Source organism: Cynocephalus volans, chromosome 4, assembly GCF_027409185.1.
Source record: "Cynocephalus volans isolate mCynVol1 chromosome 4, mCynVol1.pri, whole genome shotgun sequence".
Lineage (NCBI taxonomy): Eukaryota > Metazoa > Chordata > Mammalia > Dermoptera > Cynocephalidae > Cynocephalus > Cynocephalus volans.
The window spans coordinates 163,490,151-163,510,316 of record NC_084463.1 but is presented as its reverse complement, the minus strand read 5'-3'; the positions used below and the strand labels follow the sequence as shown (position 1 = coordinate 163,510,316).

The window sequence follows — 20,166 nt, the reverse complement described above, 5'->3', positions numbered from 1 at the left end:
CACCCAGGCCACCTGCTGGGTGATTGTGACCAGAGTTGAGCAGAGTTGGGTTTGGTTCCAGGTTCTATCATTTATCTGCTATGGGATTTTCAGCATATGCTCAATCTTCTCTAAGCCTCAGTTTCCATACTGGGAAAGCAGAGGGCACCTGGCAGGTGAGGTCAGCTCTTACAGGCTGGAGCCACCCCAGCCTCACTCTCCTGTCTCCGTCTGTCTCAGAACTGTTCTCAGCCATTCCCAGGACCCTATGCCTGGAGGTCTCTGCCTGTTGAGTTGAAGGGAGTTGAGCCATCCTTGATGCAGAAGTCTCCAGAATTCTGTAGAGTGGGGCATGACTGAGGGAGGGCTACCCACCCTCCCAGCCTGCTCTGGGTGGGACTCCACCACATGTTGTGCTTTAGGATCCAAGGAAACAGGTAATGTTTGTTTCTTTCACAACCACAGAAGTACCTTTCCAAATACAGTTAGCCCTTACGTCCAGGCAGAAACATCTGAACCACATTTGGAGAGTACTGTGGATTGATTGAATTGTGTCCCCCAAATTTCATATATTAGAAGCTTAATTCCCACTGTAACTGTTAAGGGTGGGAAATCCTATTGTGGTAATTGAAAGGTGGGGCCTTGAAGAGGTGATTAGATTATAGGACTGTCTAGTGAATGGATTAATAATGATGGTCATGGGAGTGATTCTGAGGCCTTTAAAAAGAGAGCACAGCTCTCTCTGTCTGCTCCTCTGTTTCCACAATGTGATATCCTGCTGTCACTGTCACCACCACCAAGGCCTTCACCAAATGTGTTCTCTGGACTTTGGACTTCCCAGCCAGAAACTGTAAGCAATAAATTTTGTTTTCTTTAGAAATCACCCAGTTTAAGGTATTTATGTTATAAGCAACAGAAACAGACTAATACAGAGAGTTAGCTTTTTTTTCTTTTTTTGTATCAAAAAGATCCAACTTCTTGGAAAGAAAATCAAATGGAAAATGAATGTTGTACCTAGCAAGGCTTGTGAAGAGGATTTGGCAAATTGCTTTGAAAGTACTGACATTCGTAACCTTTGGTCCAGGAATATCAGTTCTAGAAATCTGTCTTAAGAAAATAATCAGATGTATGGAGAAATATGTATGTATGAAGGTGCTCATCCTAGTTGGATTAATAAATAGCAAAAGTGGGATAAACGTGAATGTCTAACAACAGAGGAATGCTGACATAGTTGCAGGATAGCCATATGGTGAAAATTAAGCAATCATTATCAAAAAGCAGAAGGCTGTTGCCTGGGGAGGTGGGGAGGAAGGGAGGGACCTCAAAGGGGCCACAGGAACTTTTGGAGGTGATGGATGGGTTCACTATTCTGATTATGGTCATGGATGTAAAACTTATCAAATTGTGGGTTAGCTCAGTTGGTTAGAGTGTGGCGCTGACAACACCAAGGTCCAGGGTTCCATCCCTGTACTGGCCAGCTGCCAAAAAAAATAATAAAGAAAAGAATGCAAAACTTATCAAATTGTAGGGATTTTCTTTTTGGGTAATGAAAATTTTCCAAATTGATTGTGGTGATCGTTGTACAACTCTTTGAATATACTAAAAACCATTGAAATATACTTTAGATGAATAAGTTGTATCATATGTGAATTATATCTCGATAATGCTGTTTAAGGGAAAAAAGTGGTAAATTTTAAGCCCGGTCTATACAAAGATCAACAGCCTAATAGAACAGCAGGCCAAGTACACGAGCGGTATGCTGCAGAGAAAATACGAATGCCCTCACGTCTATCAGAAGGTGCTCGGCCTTACTCTTGGTGAAAGGAATGCAAATTAAAGCTGCCCTAAGATACCCGTGTTCACTTCTCAGACTGGGAAAAATCCAACATTTTGTTACACACTTTTGCTGAGACCTTGTTTAACTGCACACTCACTCATACCTGGCTGGTAGGATCATAAACTGGGACAATTCCCATCGAGAGTGTGATGGTTAATTTTATGTGTCAACCTGGCTGGGCCATAGGGTGCCCAGATATTTGGTCAAACATTATTCTGGGTGTGTCTGTGAGGGTGTTTCTGGATGATATTAACATTGAAATCAATAGACTGAGTAAAGCAGGTGACCCTCCTGTAGTGGACTGAATTTTGTCCCCCCAAAACTCCCTGAAGCTTGAATTGTGTTCCCCAAGTTTTATGTGTTAGAAACTTAGCCCCCACTGAGACTGTTAAGAGGGTGGGAAATCCTATTATGGTAATTGAAAGGTAGAGCCTTGAAGAGGTGATTGGATTGTAGGAATGTGCAGTAGTGAATGGATTAAAAATAGTGGTCAGGGGCATGGTTCTGAGGGTTTTAAAAGGAGAGTCTGTCTCTCTCTCTGCTCTCTGCTTCCACGATCTTGCAATGTGAGACCCCTGGGTCACTGTTGCCACCACGATGGACTTTGGACTTCCCAGCCTCAGAAACTGTAAGCAATAAATTTCAATTTTCTTTATAAATCACCTAGTTTCAAGTATTTTGTTATAAGCAACTAATACACCTCCCTAACATGGGTGGGCCTCCTTCAATCGGTTGAAGGCCTAAATACAACAAAAACACTCATCTTGCCCCAGGTAAGAGGGACTTCCTCCTGCCTGCCTGCCTTCGAACTGGGACACTAATTTTTTTCCTGCTTTTGGATTCAAACAAGTGTCAGCCCTCCGTGGGTTTTGAGCCTGCTGGCTTCAAATGCAACTGCAGCAACTACTTGCCACGTATAGATTGCAGATCTTGGGACTTGTCAGTCTCCATAATTTTGTGAGTCAAATCCTTATAATAAATCTCTCTCTCTCTCTCATTCTGTCCACATATATGTATCCTACTGGTTCTGTCTCTCTGGAGATCCTGATTAATACAGAGGGCAACTCGATAACATACATCAACACTGTGCACAGCGCCTTGACACAGCAATCACAATTCTGAGAATCCACCCTATGGATGGACCTGCAGGTGGAGAAGCTGAACTTTGCACAGTTACTCATTGCAGCAATGTTTATTGGAGCAAAAAACTGGAAATACCCAAGTGTCACAGGAGACAAGTTGTGGTGAAATACACACTGTGCACCCTTAAGCAACATATAAATAAAGAACAAGGAAGCTCTCTATCTATTAAAAGGGAAATAGCACATATAAGTAAAATTTATAGCATGCTTTCTTTTACGCAAGAAGAGAGGAAAATATGCATAGACACATATTCATTTTTGCTTATATTTTCATAAGAAAATTCTGGAAGGATACACAAGAGACTGTGTCAGACGGAGCAGAAATGGGAGTAAGATTTTTCTATAGATACTTTTTATTTTGATTTGATGTTTAAACCATATATGATCCAAACATAGTTCCTACTCAAAAAATAAAATACCCCCTTCTCCCCCACCTCCAGGGTACTTGTTCATCACCCTTGTAGAACGTGGGCACCACGAGGGTGGCATTTGTGTGTTTTGTTCGCTATGGTACTTCCCTCATCTGGGAGAGGTCTGGCACATAGCAGGTGCTCCGTAAACACATTGGTGGGGATGAAGGTTTGGAAAAAACTAAAAACAACAAAGAATTAAATAAATGAAGGTTCATTCAAGTTGTGGAATACCACAAAGCAGTTAAGGAGGTAGGTCTAGACCAAGTGATTTCCAAAACATACTGGGGGGGTGGGGGGTGGAGCAAGTTCAAGAACTACATAGAAAACCCAATCCGGCTTATGTAAAAGAGACCCCTAAGGTAAGACTGTGTATTTCTAGATGTACAGAAGGTATGTAAAAGGTGGAAGAGCCTGGAAGAATACACAGCAGGCTCACAATGGTGGTTACTTCCAGAGAGGGGCGTTGAGTGGGCGTGGGGAGGCAGAAGGCCGCAGGCGACTTCCGACGTTCAGGTTCCCTGTATTCCTAAGAGGTGACATTTATTATTTGGAGAAAATGAGTAAGGTTAGAGCAAGAACCTAACAGAAAAGCTTACATACCACATGACTTCCATTTTGTAAACGTGCACAAAGAGTGAAAACGTATGTAGGAAAGAGCACAGACAAAAGACCGAAAGGAAATACAGAATTAATGAGGCACTGGGATTCCAGGCAATTTTAAAAAGCTATTCGTTCTGCGCTTGTTTTCCCACAATGACTACATATTCATTTCGCAATTTTAATAAAGGGGGGACCTCAGCAGCCAGGCCTGGGAGCGGGCCGGGGGCGTCTGGGGGCGCAGGGCCGGGCGTAGGAGGGTCCGCCCAAAGTCGCGTGTGCTGTAGGCCGAGGACCCGGAGCCGGAGGCCGTGCGCCGTGCGGGGCGCACGCAGGCGACAAGGAAGTGCGACCGTGGATGGCGGGCGAGGGGCGCTCGGGCCTTCCCCGGATCTCGGCGCTCTGGGCTGGGTCGGGGGCTCCCGTATGGCCGGGTGCGGTCTCCCGAGCTGGAGGGACCATCCCACACCCCCATTCCCAGCTCTCACAATCCGGCGGAGTGACTGCAGAACTAACACCTCGGCACGGCCGGTGCCTCCTGCAGTCTAACCTCGTCCCCGCCGCGCGCGGTCTGGGTCGACCTTGACCAGCCGCCGTCGCCCCGGGGCCTCCTCTCGCGCCTGCAGGGCTGTCCCCGGCTGTCCCCGTCTGCCCCCGTCTGCCGCCGGCTGTCCCCGTCTGCCCCCGGCTGTCCCCCGTCTGCCCCCGGCTGTCCCCCGGCTGCCCCCCCGGCTGTCCCCCGGCTGCCCCCCGTCTGCCCCGGGCTGTCCCCGTCTGCCCCCGGCTGTCCCCCGTCTGCCCCCGTCTGCCCCCGTCTGCCCCGGCTGTCCCCCGGCTGCCCCCGTCTGCCCCTGGCTGTCCCCTGGCTGCCCCCGTCTGCCCCCGACTGTCCCCCTCTGCCCCCGTCTGCCCCCGGCTGTCCCCCGGCTGCCCCCGTCTGCCCCCGGCTGTCCCCCGGCTGCCCCCGGCTGTCCCCCGGCTGTCCCCCGGCTGCCCCCCGGCTGCCCCCCGGCTGTCCCCCGGCTGTCCCCGTCTGCCCCCGGCTGTCCCCCTCTGCCCCCGTCTGTCCCCCGTCTGTCCCCCGTCTGCCCCCGGCTGCCCAAGGGCAGGGCGGGTCGGACATCGTCGTGCCCGCAGGGGCCGCCCTCCCCTCCCAGCCCCAGCTCGTGCTGGCCGGGAACAGAGGAGCCGCGTGGGACCCTGGGACGGCAGCTGCGACTGTCGGTGGGCGCCGGGAGGAGCGGACGACGCCGGGCCGGGGCTGGGTATCCCGGCGCCCCCTCCGCAGCGGCCACCGACGCGCTCTCAGAGGGAAGGACCTGCGGCTGCGCGGGGTGCCCGGGACCCTGACCGCGCCCGCGGCCCCGGGCATCAGGGAGAAACACAAATGCCAGGGAGCGGGGCGACTGGGCGACTTGACACACCGAGTCCCGCCACCTGCCCCGCGCCCCAGCCGCAGGGGACTGTCGCTTCCCCCGCCCCGCTCTCCTCTCCTCCCGTCAGTGGCCTCGAGGAAACAATGCGCTTATCCGGCAGCCGGCTGCTGCCCGTCCAGTCCCCTCTTTTCCACTCCACGAAAGTCCTGGCGGGCTGGCGGGGCCCCGAGCCTCAGAAAGGGACTCTGCGGCAGTTCCGGGTCTGCCGAGGGCGGCGGCAGCTGTCCTGGGGCGTGGCCCTCGGGAGCACCGCGGGGGAGCCATGGCCGGGCCACTGGAGCAAGCGACCCCCGAGGGGACCTTGAACGGGGAGTAGGAATCGTCCGGGTGGGAAGGAGGGAGCCGTCTGGTTCCATGTCAAGGTCAAGGTCAAGGTCAGAGGGAGGTCGGCGGGCGCGCACCGCCCCCAACAGGAGGACAGGGGGGCTGGTGCGTGGAAGGACCGTGACGGCCATCAGAGGATGGACGGACAACCAAACGTGTCCTCTTCACACAAATGGAATGTCATTCAGCCACTGAGAGGAATAGGCTCCCGACGGGTACTCCGGCGTGGATGAAACTTGAAAACGTTATGCTCAGTGAAACAAGCGGGTCACAACAGGCCACATGCTGTAGGATTCCAGTTAGAGGAAATGTCCACGTGGGCAAATCCACAGGTGAAGTTGACAGAAAGTAGGCGAGTGGTGGCCGGGGGTGGGAGCGTGGGAAGAGTGAGGCTAATGGGCCTGACGTTTCTTCTCAGGGAGAACGTTTAGGGGAAACGTTCTGGAATTAGACTGTGGCGATGGTTGCGCAACCTCGTGTATGTACTAAAAACCATAGAACCGGACGCTTCAGAATGATGAATTTCACGGTGTGTGAGTAACATCCAGTAGATTTTTTTTTTAAGGTTGGAGGAGATCTGCACGTGGATCCGGAACCACTGTTCTTACTGTTGCCCCATTTTGCTGCAGAGGAACTTTGTTTCCGAGACTCACAGCCAGACAGGGCTGCAGCTGGCCCAGAACCCTGGTGCTCTCTGAGTGTATGTGCTCTGGAGAGCCAGGACAGGGTCTCATTTGCCCCCATCTCCCCTCCTGGCACCAGGTCCATGGCTGTGCACGGGCAAGAGGAGGTGAGCGGGAAGGCACTCCAGGCAGAGGGAACAGCAAGAACACATGCTCAGAGGCAGGCAGCGGGTGAGGTCTTGAGCGAACACAGCACAGAACCCAGCGAGACTGCTGAGCACAGGCTGGGATGAGCCTTTGGGTGCACATCTAGGAAGGTCTTGCGGGCCTGCCCTCGAGGCAGGGCCAGCCTCACGGGCATGCAACCCGAACAGTCACACCGGGGCCAGAGCTTAAAAGGGTTGCGTTGTTGGTTCATGCTCTGCTGTCACCATCTTGAAATTCTTAATAATTTTTGAACAAGGGTCAGCACTTTATTTCATTTTGCACTGGCAAAATCCATCCATCCATCCATCCAACCATCCAACCATCCAACCATCCAACCATCCATCCATCCATCCATCCACTCACTCATCCATCCATCTATCCATCCATCCACCTATCCATCCACTCAACCCTTAGTCAGTCATTCAACAACATTTCTGAGACCCTTCTATGTACCAGGATCTGGTTTTGAGGACTGCCACCCTAGGAGTTCGTAGTCTATGGAATATACAAACTAGCCCCCACCTCCTGTGCCCACACCACACTCTGTCCCACCCCGTGCTTTGTTTTTCTCCTTTGCCCTGTTCACGTGAGTCTGTTTCTTGCCTGCCTGCATCATAGAACGTAGGCTTCTGAGGTCAGGGCTTGGTCTAAATGCTCTGCTCCCCATGAGTCCCAGTGTCTAGAACAGTACCAGTGTGATTAATTGTATGTGCTCACTACATATTTGCCAAATGAATGAATGGATGAACAAATAAATATGGGTAGGACCAGGGCTGGATTCAGATCTTTTCAGGCCCTACATGCTAAAAGGATTATGGGAACTGGAAAGATATAGGCTAAACTTTAAAATAAGTACAAGAGGAGAGTGGAGGGACCCCAGGACATGTGGTAGTGGAGTAGAGTTCTGAGACCAAGGACCAAAGCAGGGAGACAGAAAAAATGCAGACCACCAGGGCATTACTCATTTCTCCGGCTATGATCTGCTTTTGTGCCAGGGCCTGTGTGCCCCTTCCTAAGTGGGCCAGAGAGCTCATCTAAACAACCTTCCTACAGCAGTTCCCCACTTCCGGTGACGAGAGGGGAGTCCCAGACCAGTGTTGTCACCCAGGATATTGACACAGCAGCCAAGTTTATTGGTGTTGGAGCCACCACAGTTGGTGGTGCTTGTTCAGGAGCCGGCATTGGAACAGTGTGTGGCACCTTGACCCTTGGCTCTGCCAGGACCCCATCTCTTAGCTTTCCTGTGCCATTCTGTGCTTTACCCGTTCTGAGGCCATGGGGCTCTTCCGTGTGGTGGCGGCCTTCCTCATCCTCTTCACCATGTGAGGCTCTGTGGGGGTCACCTGCCCCGCCCTGCTACTTCAACTCTGCGCCATTCCTGGTGCTGGAGTCTGCTAAGCTTTACCATTAAACACAACATTTCGGGCCGAGCCCGTGGCGCACTCGGGAGAGTGCAGCGCTGGGAGCCCAGCGACGCTCCCACCGCGGGTTCGGATCCTGTATAGGAATGGCCGGTGCACTCACTTGCTGAGTACCGGTCACGAAAAAGACAAAAAAAAAAACACAACATTTCTCTAAAATAATAATAATAAAATAAATATAAGAAAACCCATCAGTTTTCTAATTTTCCCTGGATGGCTATTTGCTGCTTTCTTTGACATAGAAAATATTACACACATACACACACACACACGCCCCAATGTTTCTTTTCTTTGTGGCCCTGCTTTGCTGGCAGCCGAACCTGGTGGGTAACTCGGCCCAGTGAATTGAGTCAAGTCATTTTTTCATGGGCAGGAGGTGGGGGGTTCTGGTGAGGATTTGGGAAGATCAGAATGGAGATGCCAGCGTGGCAGGTGGGAACTGGAGGACAGCCAGGCTGGCGACAGAGGCAGGGCCAAAGCCAGAGGCTCAGCGCCCTGTCTAGGTTGGGGGTGGGGGCAGATGAATCAGAGCCAGGGAAGGTGTCTGGGAACAGGTCCCTGGGAGGGGAGAACCAAGGGCAGCTGTGACGCACAGGTTACATGGAGAGAGGGTTCCCAGGAGGAGGGGTAACAGTGAAGGGCCGCAGAGGCTCCCAACAGAAGCCCGGGAAGGCAGCAGGTGGGCACGGGTGGGCTTCTGGACCAGTGTGAAGCTGGAGGAGTAGAAGCCGGGTGAGATGGAGCCGGTAGAGGCTTATGAGGCCTCCCCACAGGACCTCTGAGAACCTCACATACTGTAATCACTCCATGTTATCTCGCTGCCTGGCATACAGCAGGCACTCAATAAATACTTGAGGCGTGGATGGGGAAGTCATAGGTGTAGACTTCCTGGTGTTTGCCAGGGTAGAAGGGGTGAGATTGGGGCTGACCCTTGAGGGTCAAGGAAAAATGTATACACCTTTGGGCATTTTTGTGGGCTGTTGGTAAGGGCTGGTGAGGTTAAGTGAGGACAGAGGGAGTTAGAAGAGAGTTAATTTTGGCTGGCTCAGAACTTCTTAGTAAAAAAGGAGAGGACATTTAAAATTGAGGGGCTGGAGGTTGGGGCTTTAACGTTCTCCCATCCCTGAGAGAAAGCCCCACGGATGTGTTCATGTACTTGACTTTCTTAGCTCCTCTCTTACAAGCAGGAGACCCACCAGGGCCAGGAGGGCCTGGAGAGGGCAGAACTCAGGAAGCACTTGAACCCCGGTTGGTACCTGGAACGTGGAAAGCAGATAAACACGCTCGATCTTGAATCTAGGATCCTGGAGTGTTTCCTGCTTAGGGTGAGGACAGGAGAAAGGTACGGCCAGGCTGGGCAGAGCCTTGATGTTTCTGGCCATCATAGGTCTTTTTCAAGGAAAAGGAAAATATTCAAAGACATTTGAAATCTGAGCACAGTGGCATTTGCAAGTAGAAAGGTGCTATATACAAACTGTGAATCTTGTAAAAACTGGTCCCACGGTTTCCTGAGTGGCTTGTGCCCATCCTGAGGTCTCATGGATGCCCCCCAACTTGTTGCCACCAGGGCCCCTGCTAGCAGTGCTGCAGAAATGCTAGAAGCTCCTCTGGGCAAACATAGGCCAGCTCATCCCTGCTTCCACCAGAGTGTCTCAATGTCCCAGTCCTCTGATCCTCCCCTGACCTGTGAAATGAGCCCCTTTATAAGGGGGAGCCCCAGATTCCCAAGTCACTTTCAAGACCCCTCCTCTCACACTCAGGGGCTTCATACCCTGAGGTTTTCTGCAACCAAATGTCAGCTCTCAAAAAGTTTTCTTGCTCTCATGCAAAATAATGTGTCAGATATGATTTGCAGCAAGTTACAAACATGACTCTCAAGTACAAAGTGAGCGTGTTTCAAGGATTTAAACTTATTAAGGAGGGACCCAGCAGGATGGCAAAGTAATGCAAAACGAGATTCTAGAGACTGAGTCTAGAAGCTCTCAAGGAAAAGAGAGCTGGAATACGATGGCTATGAAAATGGTTAATGTCCTACAGGGCAATAAAACCACAACCTTGGGGAATAGTTTTTTCTCTGGACCGGAAATCCTTTGCATTTCTCTTGGACAAAAATCTACCAGTCCACATGTAATTTCGTGGACTCTGGGGCCTCGTCCAAGTCACATTTCCCTAGAAAATGAGCTAGCCCTTGGACGGGCCTATCAGACAATGAATCCTTAGGACACTGAAAGCATTAGTAGCTGTCATCAGGTTTTCAGAGTCAGCGACCTTCCCTCCCCCCAAGTTTAAAAACTATAATGACTGAAGGTATTGCCTGTTTCTCTCCTCCCTTCACCTCTACCAGAGAGCGAGGATTGAAATCTCAACACAGGGCCGACCCCGTGGTGCACTCAGGAGAGTGCAGCTCTGGGAGCGCAGCGACGCTTCCACCGCGGGTTCGGATCCTATATAGGAATGGCCAGTGCGCTCCCTGGCTGAGTGCTGGTCACGAAAAAGACAAAAAAAAAAAAAAAAAGAAATCTCAACACAGAAGCCAGTGCCCTCTCCTTTGAGTGCTCAGCTATCTTCTGAAGTGAGTTGGTCACCTCCTCCCTGTCCCTGAGGTCCCAGTGTCCAGCTGCTGGCATTGCAGTTGGGAGCAAGTCCAGCCTTGTCCTGGCTACAGGCCAGTCAAGGCACTGACTTCAAAGATCGTCCACTAAGCCATCACCTGCTGTGTGCCCCACACGCTCCTGTGATTACACGAGAAGCTCAGGCCCTGGCCTCAATGCACACTCTCCAGTGCACTGGGCTGGAGGGGGCCTCAGAGATGATCTGGGGTCTGAAAAGGTAATAATGGTTACTTGTGAACTATTCTGACTACTTCAAAAAGCCTTAAAGAGATCCCACATTTACCTGAAATTAACCTGTGTGGATCAAAATGTCCAACTTCTTTGCTCTTGGCTGACAATACACCAGGTCTTGGTGGTGACTATACTCATTGATAAGCATCTGCTAAAGGAATGAACCTCATGCTGATCGTAAGCTCCAGCTAGCAATCGTGCCCATGTTTCTGCTCGATAAATTTGTCCATTAAATGTACTGTTTACAGACAAAAGTTTTGAAAATATGGGTACCATAGGAGGAAAAGAACAACACAGCTAATGCTTAGATGATGCCTACTGTGTACCAGAGAGTGTTCTAAGCATCTCCCCACAGTCACTTGTGTAATCTTTATTAAAATTCTCCAAAGCAGCATCTATTACTTTCCCATTTTACAGATGAGGAAATTCAGGCACAGAGAGGTTTGTTTTCTTTAAAAGATCACTCAGCTAGTAAGTGGCTGTTTTAGTCCGTTTTGTGTTGCTATAACAGAAATACTTGAGATGGGGTAATTTATAAAGAACAGAGGTTTATTTGGCTTACGATACTGGGACAGCTGCATCTGACACGGGCCTCAGGCTGCTTCTACTCATGGTGGAAAGTGGCAGGGAGCCGGCGGGTATGAGCAGATCACATGGTGAGAGGAAGCAAGAGAGAGAGAGAAGGTGCCAGGGTCCTATGAACAACAAGCTCTTGTGGGAACTAATAGAGAGAGAACCCACTCATTAATCTCCCCTCCCCCAGGGAGAGCATTAATCCATTCATGAGGGATCCGCCCCCATGACTCAATCAGTTTCCAACACTGCCACATTGGGGATCAAATTTCCACATGAGTTTTGGAGGGGACAACACATCCAAACTCCATCATTCCGCCCCTGGCCCCCCAAAACTCATGTCACTCTCACATAGAAAATACAATCATTCCATCCCAACAGTCCCAAAAGTCTTAGCTTGTCCCAGCACCAACTTAAAAGTCCAAAGTCCAAAGTCTTCTCTGAGACCAAAAGCAAAAGTCCTTCCAGCTTTGAACCTGTAAAAGTCAAAACCAAATTAGTGTGACCCATGAGCAGGTACGTTACACTCCAAAAGAACTAAATGAATTTTCTGCTTCGTACAAGCAGAAACCGGGAGAATATGCATGGGAATGGATATTCAGGGTGTGGGATAATGATGGAAGGAACATACAACTGGATCAGGCTGAATTTATTGACATGGCCCACTAAGCAGAGATTCTGCATTTAATGTTACAGCTCGGGAAGCGAAGAAAGGTGCTAATAGTTTGGTTGGTTGGCTGAAATACGGATCAAAAGATGGCCCACCGTGAGTGAGTTAGAGATGTCTGATCTCCCTTGGTTAACTGTAGATGAAGGGATTCAAAGGCTTAGGGATGGATATTGGTACGCTAGAGTGGATTTGTCACTCACCCACACTGGGAGGCTCCAGAAGGCATACCTTTTACTGGTACTTTGAGAAATAGATTTGTGAGGGGAGCCCCAGCCTCCCTGAAGAGCCCTGTTACTGCTCTTCTCTGTAGACCAGACCTTACAGTGGGAACCACAGTTAAGCAATTGGAACACTTAAATGCAATGGGACTAACTGGATCCCGGGGTGGCAGGGGCCAAGTGGCAGCACTTGACCGACAAAGGCAAGGTGGGTGTAGTTACCATAATGGACAGCACAGGCAAAGCAATAATCAGAATAGTCTGACTCGTATAGATCTATGGTGTTGGTTAGTTACTCTTGGTGTTCCAGTAAGTCAAATAGATAGGAAGCCTACTAAATTCTTACTTGATCTGCATAAGCAGAAAACTTCTAGGCCAAGTGAACAAAAGTCTAACTCGAATCATAAAAACATCACGGCCCCTCAATTCCCAGACTTGAGCCAGTTTACAGACCCAGAACCCCTTGAATGAAGGGGTGGCCAGGTCCCTTTGAGGAAGGACCCTGGTACACAACCTAAAATTTATACTATTAATCTTTCTCCCATCCTTTCCCAAGGAGACCTGTGGCCTTTTACCAGAGTAACTGTACATTGGAGAAAGGGAAATAATCAGACCTTTTGGGGACTGTTAGACACTGGTTCTGAATTGACATTGATTTCAGAAGACCCAAAGCATCACAGTCGCCCTCCAGTTAGAATAGGGGCTTATGGGCGTCAGGTTATTAATGGAGTCTTAGCCCAGGTCTGACTTACTGTGGGTCCAGGGGGTCCCCGAGCCCATCCTGTGGTTATTTCCCCAGTTCCAGAATGCATAATTGGAATAGACATACTTAGCAGCTGGCAGAATCCCCACATTGTTTCCCTGACCTGTGGAGTGAGGACAATTATGGTGGGAAAGGACAAATGGAAGCCATTAGAGCTGCCTCTACCTAGGAAACTAGTAAATCAAAAACAATACTGCATTCCTGGAAGGATCGCAGAGATTAGTGCTACCATCAAGGACTTGAAAGAGGCAGGGGTGGTGATTCCCACCACATCCCCGTTCAACTCTTCTATCTGGCCTGTGAAGAAGACAGATGGATCTTGGAGGATGACAGTGGATTATCATAAGCTTAACCAAGTAGTGACTCCAACTGCAGCTGCTGTGCCAGATGTGGTTTCAGTGCTTGAACAAATTAACACATCTCCGGGTACCTGGTGTGCAGCTATTGATTTGGCAAATGCCTTTTTCTCCATCCCTGTCTGTAAGGCCCACCAGAAGCAGTTTGCTTTCAGCTGGCAAGGCCAGCAATACACCTTGACTGTCCCACCTCAGGGGTATATCACCTCTCCAGCCCTATGTCACAATCTAGCTAGCAGGGATCTTGATCACCTTTCACTTCCACAAGAAATTATGCTGGCCCATTACATTAATGACATTATGCTGATTGGACCTAGTGAGCATGAAGTAGCAACTGCTGTGGACTTATTGGTAAGACATTTGTGTGTCAGAGGATGGGAAATAAATCCAACTAAAATGCAAGGGCCTTCTACTTCAGTTAAATTTCTAGGGGTCCGATGGTGTGGGGCATGTTGAGCTATCTCTTCTAAGGTGAAGGATAAGTTGTTGTATCTGGCCCCTCCTACAACCAAGAAGGAGGCACAGCACCTAGTGGGCCTATTTAGATTTTGGAAGCAACACATTCCTCATTTGAGTGTGTTACTCTGGCCCATCTACTGAGTGATGCAAAAGGCTGCTAGTTTTGATTGGGGCCCAGAGCAGGAGAAGGCTCTGCAACAGGTCCAGGCTGCTGTGCAAGCTGCTCTGCCCCTTGGGCCATATGATCCAGCAGACCCAACAGTCCTTGAAGTGTCAGTGGCAGATAGGGATGTAGTATGGAGCCTTTGGCAGGCCCCTATAGGTGAATCAGAGTGGAGACCCTTAGGATTTTGGAGAAAGGCCCTGCCATCCTCCGCGGATAACTACTCTCCTTTTGAGAAACAGCTCTTGGCCTGCTATTGGGCCTTAGTAAAAACTGAATGCTTGACTATGGGCCACCAAGGTGTCAACTTGGTTAGATGAAGGAATGCTTAGAAACCTGGTAAAGCAATCTTTTCAGATGTGTCCACGAGGGTGTCTCCAGCAGAGATTAGTATGAGAATCTGAGTGGCCTGGGTGGGAAAGACCCACCCTCAGTGTGGGTGGGAACCATCCAATCCGCTGGGGGTCCAGAGAGAACAAAAGACAGAGGAAAGAGGTGAAGCTCTCTCTCGATCTGCTGGATCTGGACACACTCTTCTCTCCTGTCCGTGGACATCAGAGCTTGAGACTCTTCAGCTTTTGGGTTCCAGAACTTACACCAAGGACACCATCAGCTTCCCTGGTTCTGAGGCCTTTGGACTTGGACTGAGCCATGCTACCGGCATCCAGTTTATAGATGGCCTATCATGGGACTTTCCTTCATAGCCACGTGAGCTAATTCCCCTAATAAATCCCTCTCATATACCTATAACACATCCTATTGATTCTTTCTGTCTGGAGAACCCTGACTAATACAGTGGCAGAGTCAGGATTTGAACCCAGGCCAAGTGGTTCTGGAGTAGTTCACACTCCCAAGCACAGAATTACTACTTCTCCAAATAAACAAACTAATTAAAATAAGATTTTAGGGATGGCCAGTTAGCTCAGTTGGTTGGAGTGTGGTGCTAATAACACCAACAAGTTTCAAAGGTTCAGATCCCGGACTGGCCAGCCACCAAAAAGAAAAAAAAAAAAGATTTTAAGATCTGACTTATAATGAGGGCAACCTGGGTGCTGTGTTTGAGCTGAGCTGCACTTTTTTCTTCTTTTTCTTTTCTTTTCCTTTCTTTTTTTTTTTTTTTTTTTTTTTTTGTCGTTTTTTCGTGACCGGCACTCAGCCAGTGAGTGCACCGGTCATTCCTATATAGGATCCGAACCCGCGGCGGGAGCGTCGCCGCGCTCCCAGCGCAGCACTCTACCGAGTGCGCCACGGGCTCGGCCCTTTTTTTTTTTTTTTTTGTGGCTGGTTGGTGCGGGGATCTGAACCCTTGAACTTGGTGAAAAAAGATTTTCAAAGATGGTAGTGTAAAGGTTGCCCAACGTTTTTGTTTTTCAAGTGAGGAAACTGAGGTCCAGGTGGGGCAGCGAGGTATCCACGCTGGCATCCGGGAGCAGATCTGTGCCTGGTGGCCTGGCATGCCCACTCCTGGTCTCTGCTCTTGTTCCTTCACCGTGCTGCCTCCCAGGGAAGGCGACCCCCGGTCAAACTCCCTTGGGCCTCCCATGGGCAGTCAGGGGGCGGGGTACTGCGTGACGCAGAAGCAGCAGAGTCCTGGCCCTGAAGGGGACGAGGGAGAGCCACTGGGTAGGACACCACGTGCTCTAATGCCAGGTAATAGGGCAAGCCTGTTCAATCAAGGACACATTTTAATTGTCACACTGAGCTCCTTTCACTAGCACATCCCCCCCTGCAGTTCAGCTGGCCTCCATCTGCATCATCTCATTTTGTCCTCGTCACCCCCCAGTGATGCCAGCTGAGCAAATATCACCGCCCTCAAGTGGAACTGCTGCTGCATATTCAATGCCCACAAAAGCTGAAGGCTCAAGGTCAGAGGGACTCGAGGCTTTGGTTGGAGAGGTCAGGGAGGCACAGCACTCTGAGATGACAACATTGTTTCCTACGGGAAATAGGAGCTGAGTTCCAAAAAATGTTGCACACTTTTGGATCAGAACCTGCTGGGAGCTGCCAGCAAGAGGTGGGGCTAGAGAGAGAGAGACCCAGCTGTGCTCCTGGCAGGCCAACAGGCTTTACAAGTTCCTTGTCACTATCACATTGTTCATCTACTTTAGGTGGGAGGATGGAATCACCGTTGTGTTTTCTTTAAAAAAAAAAGTACTTATCTTTTAGAGATTTGTACTCAAGAATTTGAGGACAAAACAACAGGATTTCTGGATTTGCTTTAAAATAATCAGTAAGAGTGAGGGCATAGCGGGCAAGAGCGTAGACATACACCCCAGCCCTACCCAAGAATTGTTTGAACCCGAGTTTTGGTTGCACAAACCTTTATTATAACAGTCTCATTAATTTTTTTAAAGGTTTGAGTTTTTCCATAAAAAAAGAAACAAATCTCTTACTGATAAATAAAACATTACATGCATCTAAACAAAAGTTTCTTTATGGCCACTGTAGGCGGTGGCTATGGCATAGTATGCTCGATTCAAACTGGGGAAGAGTTTGAAAAACACAGTTTGGGAAAGATTACGTTTCTGAGGCAGGCACGGGGATGTTTTTGGCCCCCAGGGAGCTGAGGCTCTGGTTGGAGCTCCCTAGGGGCCGGGTTCTCTGGCTCTTTATTAATAGCCGCAGCCACGCCGCCTCGGAGAGCTGCAGTCCGGGGTCGCAGGCGGGCGTGGGCTCATTACTGTCCCCCGAGAGCCGGGCCACCGGGCCCACCGGGCACAGGTGACTGTGGTGTCTCGGCATTCCCACTGGCCGGGTCCCCACCCTGCCCCGCCTGGCCTGCAGGTGGCACTGAGGCGGCGCGCGGGGAGGAGCGCGCGGTCAAGGCCACAGAGCCCGGGGAACAGACAGGGCTCGGGGCCAATGCCAGCGGGGCGCAGCACGGGGCACGGAGTGAGGGAGGAAGTGACCTTGGGGCGGGGACCTGCCGGCGGCTGGGGTTCCAGGGAGAGGAGTTCATTTGAGGAGAGCGTGACCGTTCAGCTCCTGAGGCTCAAGTGCACGTGCAGGAGGGGGAGAGGTGCGCAGGTGACGCTGGAGCGCCCGGCTGTGTGCGGTGCCCCCGCGGCTGGCAGGTGTGCCCGGGCCCAGCCCACCGGCCTTACTGGGCCGTGAAATCTAGGGGGGTCGGGAGCCTGGGGTCGCTCGTGGGCCAGGCAAGAGCCAGCAGGGGAGGAGACCCCCCACCTTCTAATGGCAAAGAAATGCGTATTAAAATGAGAGATGCTCCCCTCCCCCTCTCCCCTTTCAGGATTGGAAAAGATGACAACAATCGATAATTGGAGACGAGGCTCCGCTCCCCTGCGGGGGTGGGAGTGGACATGTGTAAGCTTTCCGGGCAGCAATTCCGCAAGTGGCACCGAAATGTCGCACGTGCCCGGTTGCTTCACTTCTAGGAATCTACGTATTTTGCAGAAGAAACAGGCACTCGGAGGTAGGAGGAGCCAGCGAAGCTTTTGTTATACCTGCGGCGGTGAACAGGGGGCCCTGAAAGTCTGTTGGGGGCTGGTTAAGTGGATCCCAGCGCATCCTCAAGGGAACGCTGTGCAGCCGGTGAAAGACCGCGGCCACCTCCGTGCCTCCGCAGAGAACCGTGTCCACGACGTAAATCAGGTGACAACGAGACTCTTGCACACAGCATGCATCCTACCCTTCGCGTTAAACAACGAGCCTGGAGGAGACGCAGCAACAGTTGGCGGGCGGGTGGGGGTGGGAAGGGGAAAGGCGGGGAGCGGGCGGGAGGGGCGGGATCCAGAGAGAACTTTCATTTTCTCTTCTAAACCCTTGTGGGGTAACGACCAAATAACGCGGACAGAAAGATGGTGGCAAACATGCATTTCTCAGAACAAAGAGTGATTGGCCTTTAGGAGAGCGGTGTCTTGGCTCATAAAATCGGTGCATTTATGGAGCACCTGCTGTATGCACGGCCGCTAGCTGGAGCCGGGAAACACTGCGGGCGAAGACGGGAGGGGCAGCTTAGCCGGCGGGAAGACCCCCCCGCCCCCGCCCCTCCCCCTCCCGGCAGCTGCCCTCGGCCCGGACCTCTGGGACCCGCCCCTCTCGGTCACTCTGCTCTCGGCTCCAGCCACTCCCCAAAGCCCAGCAAGGGAGACGTTTGGATCCCAGCTACATCGGGAGGAGGTCATCGGCGTGTTGGCCCCGCGAGCCACGCTGCTCCTGGGTCGCAGCCGCGGTCACCTGGCGGATAAGGTCCGAGGTGGGGCGTGGGTTCTGGCGTCAGACCTGGGCCCCCTGTCGGATCCGTGCTGTGTGGTTGTGGGCGGGTCAGTCATCCTTTTTCCGGCCTGGGCTCATCTGTAAAAAGGGGTGGGGGGTAAAAACCCTCAAACGGTTCGCAGGGGGTGCTGTGCCAGGCACGGTGCCGAGCGCTCCTAGGGGCGTGGCCCTAACGAGTCGACCCTTTTTACGGATGAGGAAGCTGAGGCTCGCCGGTGGGGAATCCGTCCCAGGACCCGTCCCGGCCCAGGCCGAGCTTGCGCGCGCCCGTGGGAGCCTCAGTTTCCTCACCTGCCACCCCCGCCCCGCGCCCCGCCGACGCCCCGCCCCGTCCGGGCCCCGCCCCGCAGCCCCGGCAGCCCCGGTAGCCTCAGCCAATCGGCGGCGGCCGGCGTCGGGTGCGCTCGCGGCCTCCCGCCCCCGGCGCCCGCTCGCTGCTCCCTCAGTCCGCCGCCGCCGCTGCCGCGCCTGGGTCCGCCGACTGGGTAAGGCCGGGCCGCCGCCGCGCCCCGGGGGAGGGCTGCCGGGGCCGGGGCCGGGGCGCCGGGGGAGCCCAGCATTCCTCTCGGACGGGGCGGTTCGTGGAGAGCCCGAGACTGGAGCGGGCGGGCGCTCCCCAGCCCCGCGGTGGGTTGGGTCTGCTCGGGGGTCGGTCCACCCGAGGGATGCTTAGCCCTCCGGACGTGGCAGGTCGCCTTCGGCCCGGGGCCAGTGTGGACGCCGGCTCCCTGCCTCTCCCATCTCGGTGCCCGCAGATCCGATGCGGTCCAGTCGGTCCGCCCGCGGGCGCGCCCCGTGCGGCAGCGAGAGGGATGCTCGGCCCTCGGGACTCGGCGGGACCAAGCACGTCGCTAACCCTGAGTTGGGTCTGGGGTCGGGGTCTGCCCGTGCGGCAGCGGGAGGGAGGCTCGGCCCTCGGGACTCGGCGTCTCCGACCCCTTTCCAGACCCCGCAGTCCCCCGCCCCCGCAGTGCAGCCGTCGGGACACGCCCTTGGCGCAGGGACCGGTGCGGTCCGAGTGCCGCCGTGAGCGTGATGGGGGCGCCCGGCCGGATCCCGGCTTGTAGATGACCCCCGGCCTCCCCCGTGCTGCGCTGGGTCATGGGCAGGTGGGTGCGGAGACTCTGCCCAAGGTCGCGCCCCGCTGCGGGGGGAAGGGGGAGTCACGTGGCCAGGCCTGAGCGAGCTCGGCCCGCGAGCCCCACGGCGCGGTGCGGTGCGGTCGCGGCCACCCGGGGCAGCCCCTGCACCAGAGCTGCCCCCGCGGCCAGCCCGCAGCCGGTTCCTTTTCTTTCTAAGGCGTGGGTCAGCATCTTTATAATGCAGATCGGTGCTTGGCTTTCCTGAAAGCCGGAGGAAACAAAGATGAGGGCTGAGCCTGCTTTTTAAAAAAACTCTGAGAGTGAACCACCCAAGTAATTACCCGGTGAAATACACAAGCAGCAATATTCCCAACTCGGGACAGGCTCTTCTGTTCCTCTCCGCTCCGTGTATTACAATACTCGAGGGCAGACTTTAGTAAGAAACTGGTAACTTTGCAAGTTACCCAATAAAATGAAAATCAGCTTAACCTTTTGAAATGTGTATTTTGTTACACCGTTTTATTCCACAGGCGTCCAGTTTCTGGTCATTCCAGATATTCAAGCATGTTTATTTCCTAATAAACCACAAACTAAATGAATAAGAAATGGCTGAACAGCGCTGGTTGTCTCTTTGTGCCAGCAAGCACCCCCACCCCCCCAAACTTTCCAAGTTATTTAGGGTGACTCTAGCAGAGTGAAGGTAGCCCTACACATGAGGACACGATTGCTGGTAAGAATGAGCACGGTTGAGGCCAGTGAGTGTCCAGTTGTGAGTTGACCTGGGGACCATCAGCATTCAGAGTGGGTTCTCTGGGTTGGTTCTG

General features: G+C 52.4%; 2 protein-coding genes across 3 annotated transcripts in view; both read left to right on the top strand.

Annotated features, from left to right (window-relative positions):
• Nucleotides 1-4,124: 4,124 nt before the first annotated feature.
• Nucleotides 4,125-18,628, top strand: LOC134376711 (nascent polypeptide-associated complex subunit alpha, muscle-specific form-like). The gene is made up of 8 exons (XM_063095188.1): nucleotides 4,125-4,402; nucleotides 4,513-5,731; nucleotides 7,795-7,880; nucleotides 15,400-15,647; nucleotides 16,644-16,745; nucleotides 16,809-16,916; nucleotides 18,049-18,307; nucleotides 18,511-18,628. Exons 1-8 carry the CDS (start codon nucleotides 4,125-4,127, stop codon nucleotides 18,626-18,628), a joined length of 2,418 nt encoding a protein of 805 aa, XP_062951258.1.
• The window catches only part of CPT1A (carnitine palmitoyltransferase 1A), a 56,959-nt gene continuing 54,293 nt past the window's right edge, over nucleotides 17,501-20,166 (top strand). For both annotated transcript variants that reach the window (XM_063092813.1, XM_063092812.1), the window contains exon 1: nucleotides 17,501-17,636. The gene's annotated coding sequence lies outside the window, so the exon portion shown is untranslated. The remainder of the gene's footprint in view (nucleotides 17,637-20,166) is intronic.

Bases quoted from the DNA above. Each gene is read 5' to 3' on its own strand.
- LOC134376711 (XM_063095188.1), top strand. From the start codon at position 4,125: ATGACTACATATTCATTTCGCAATTTTAATAAAGGGGGGACCTCAGCA. The intron at 4,403-4,512 runs GTGCGGTCTCCC...TGCCTCCTGCAG, and splicing joins GGGGGCTCCCGTATGGCCGG to TCTAACCTCGTCCCCGCCGC. The intron at 18,308-18,510 runs GTCAGTCATCCT...GTCCCGGCCCAG, and splicing joins TGCTGTGTGGTTGTGGGCGG to GCCGAGCTTGCGCGCGCCCG.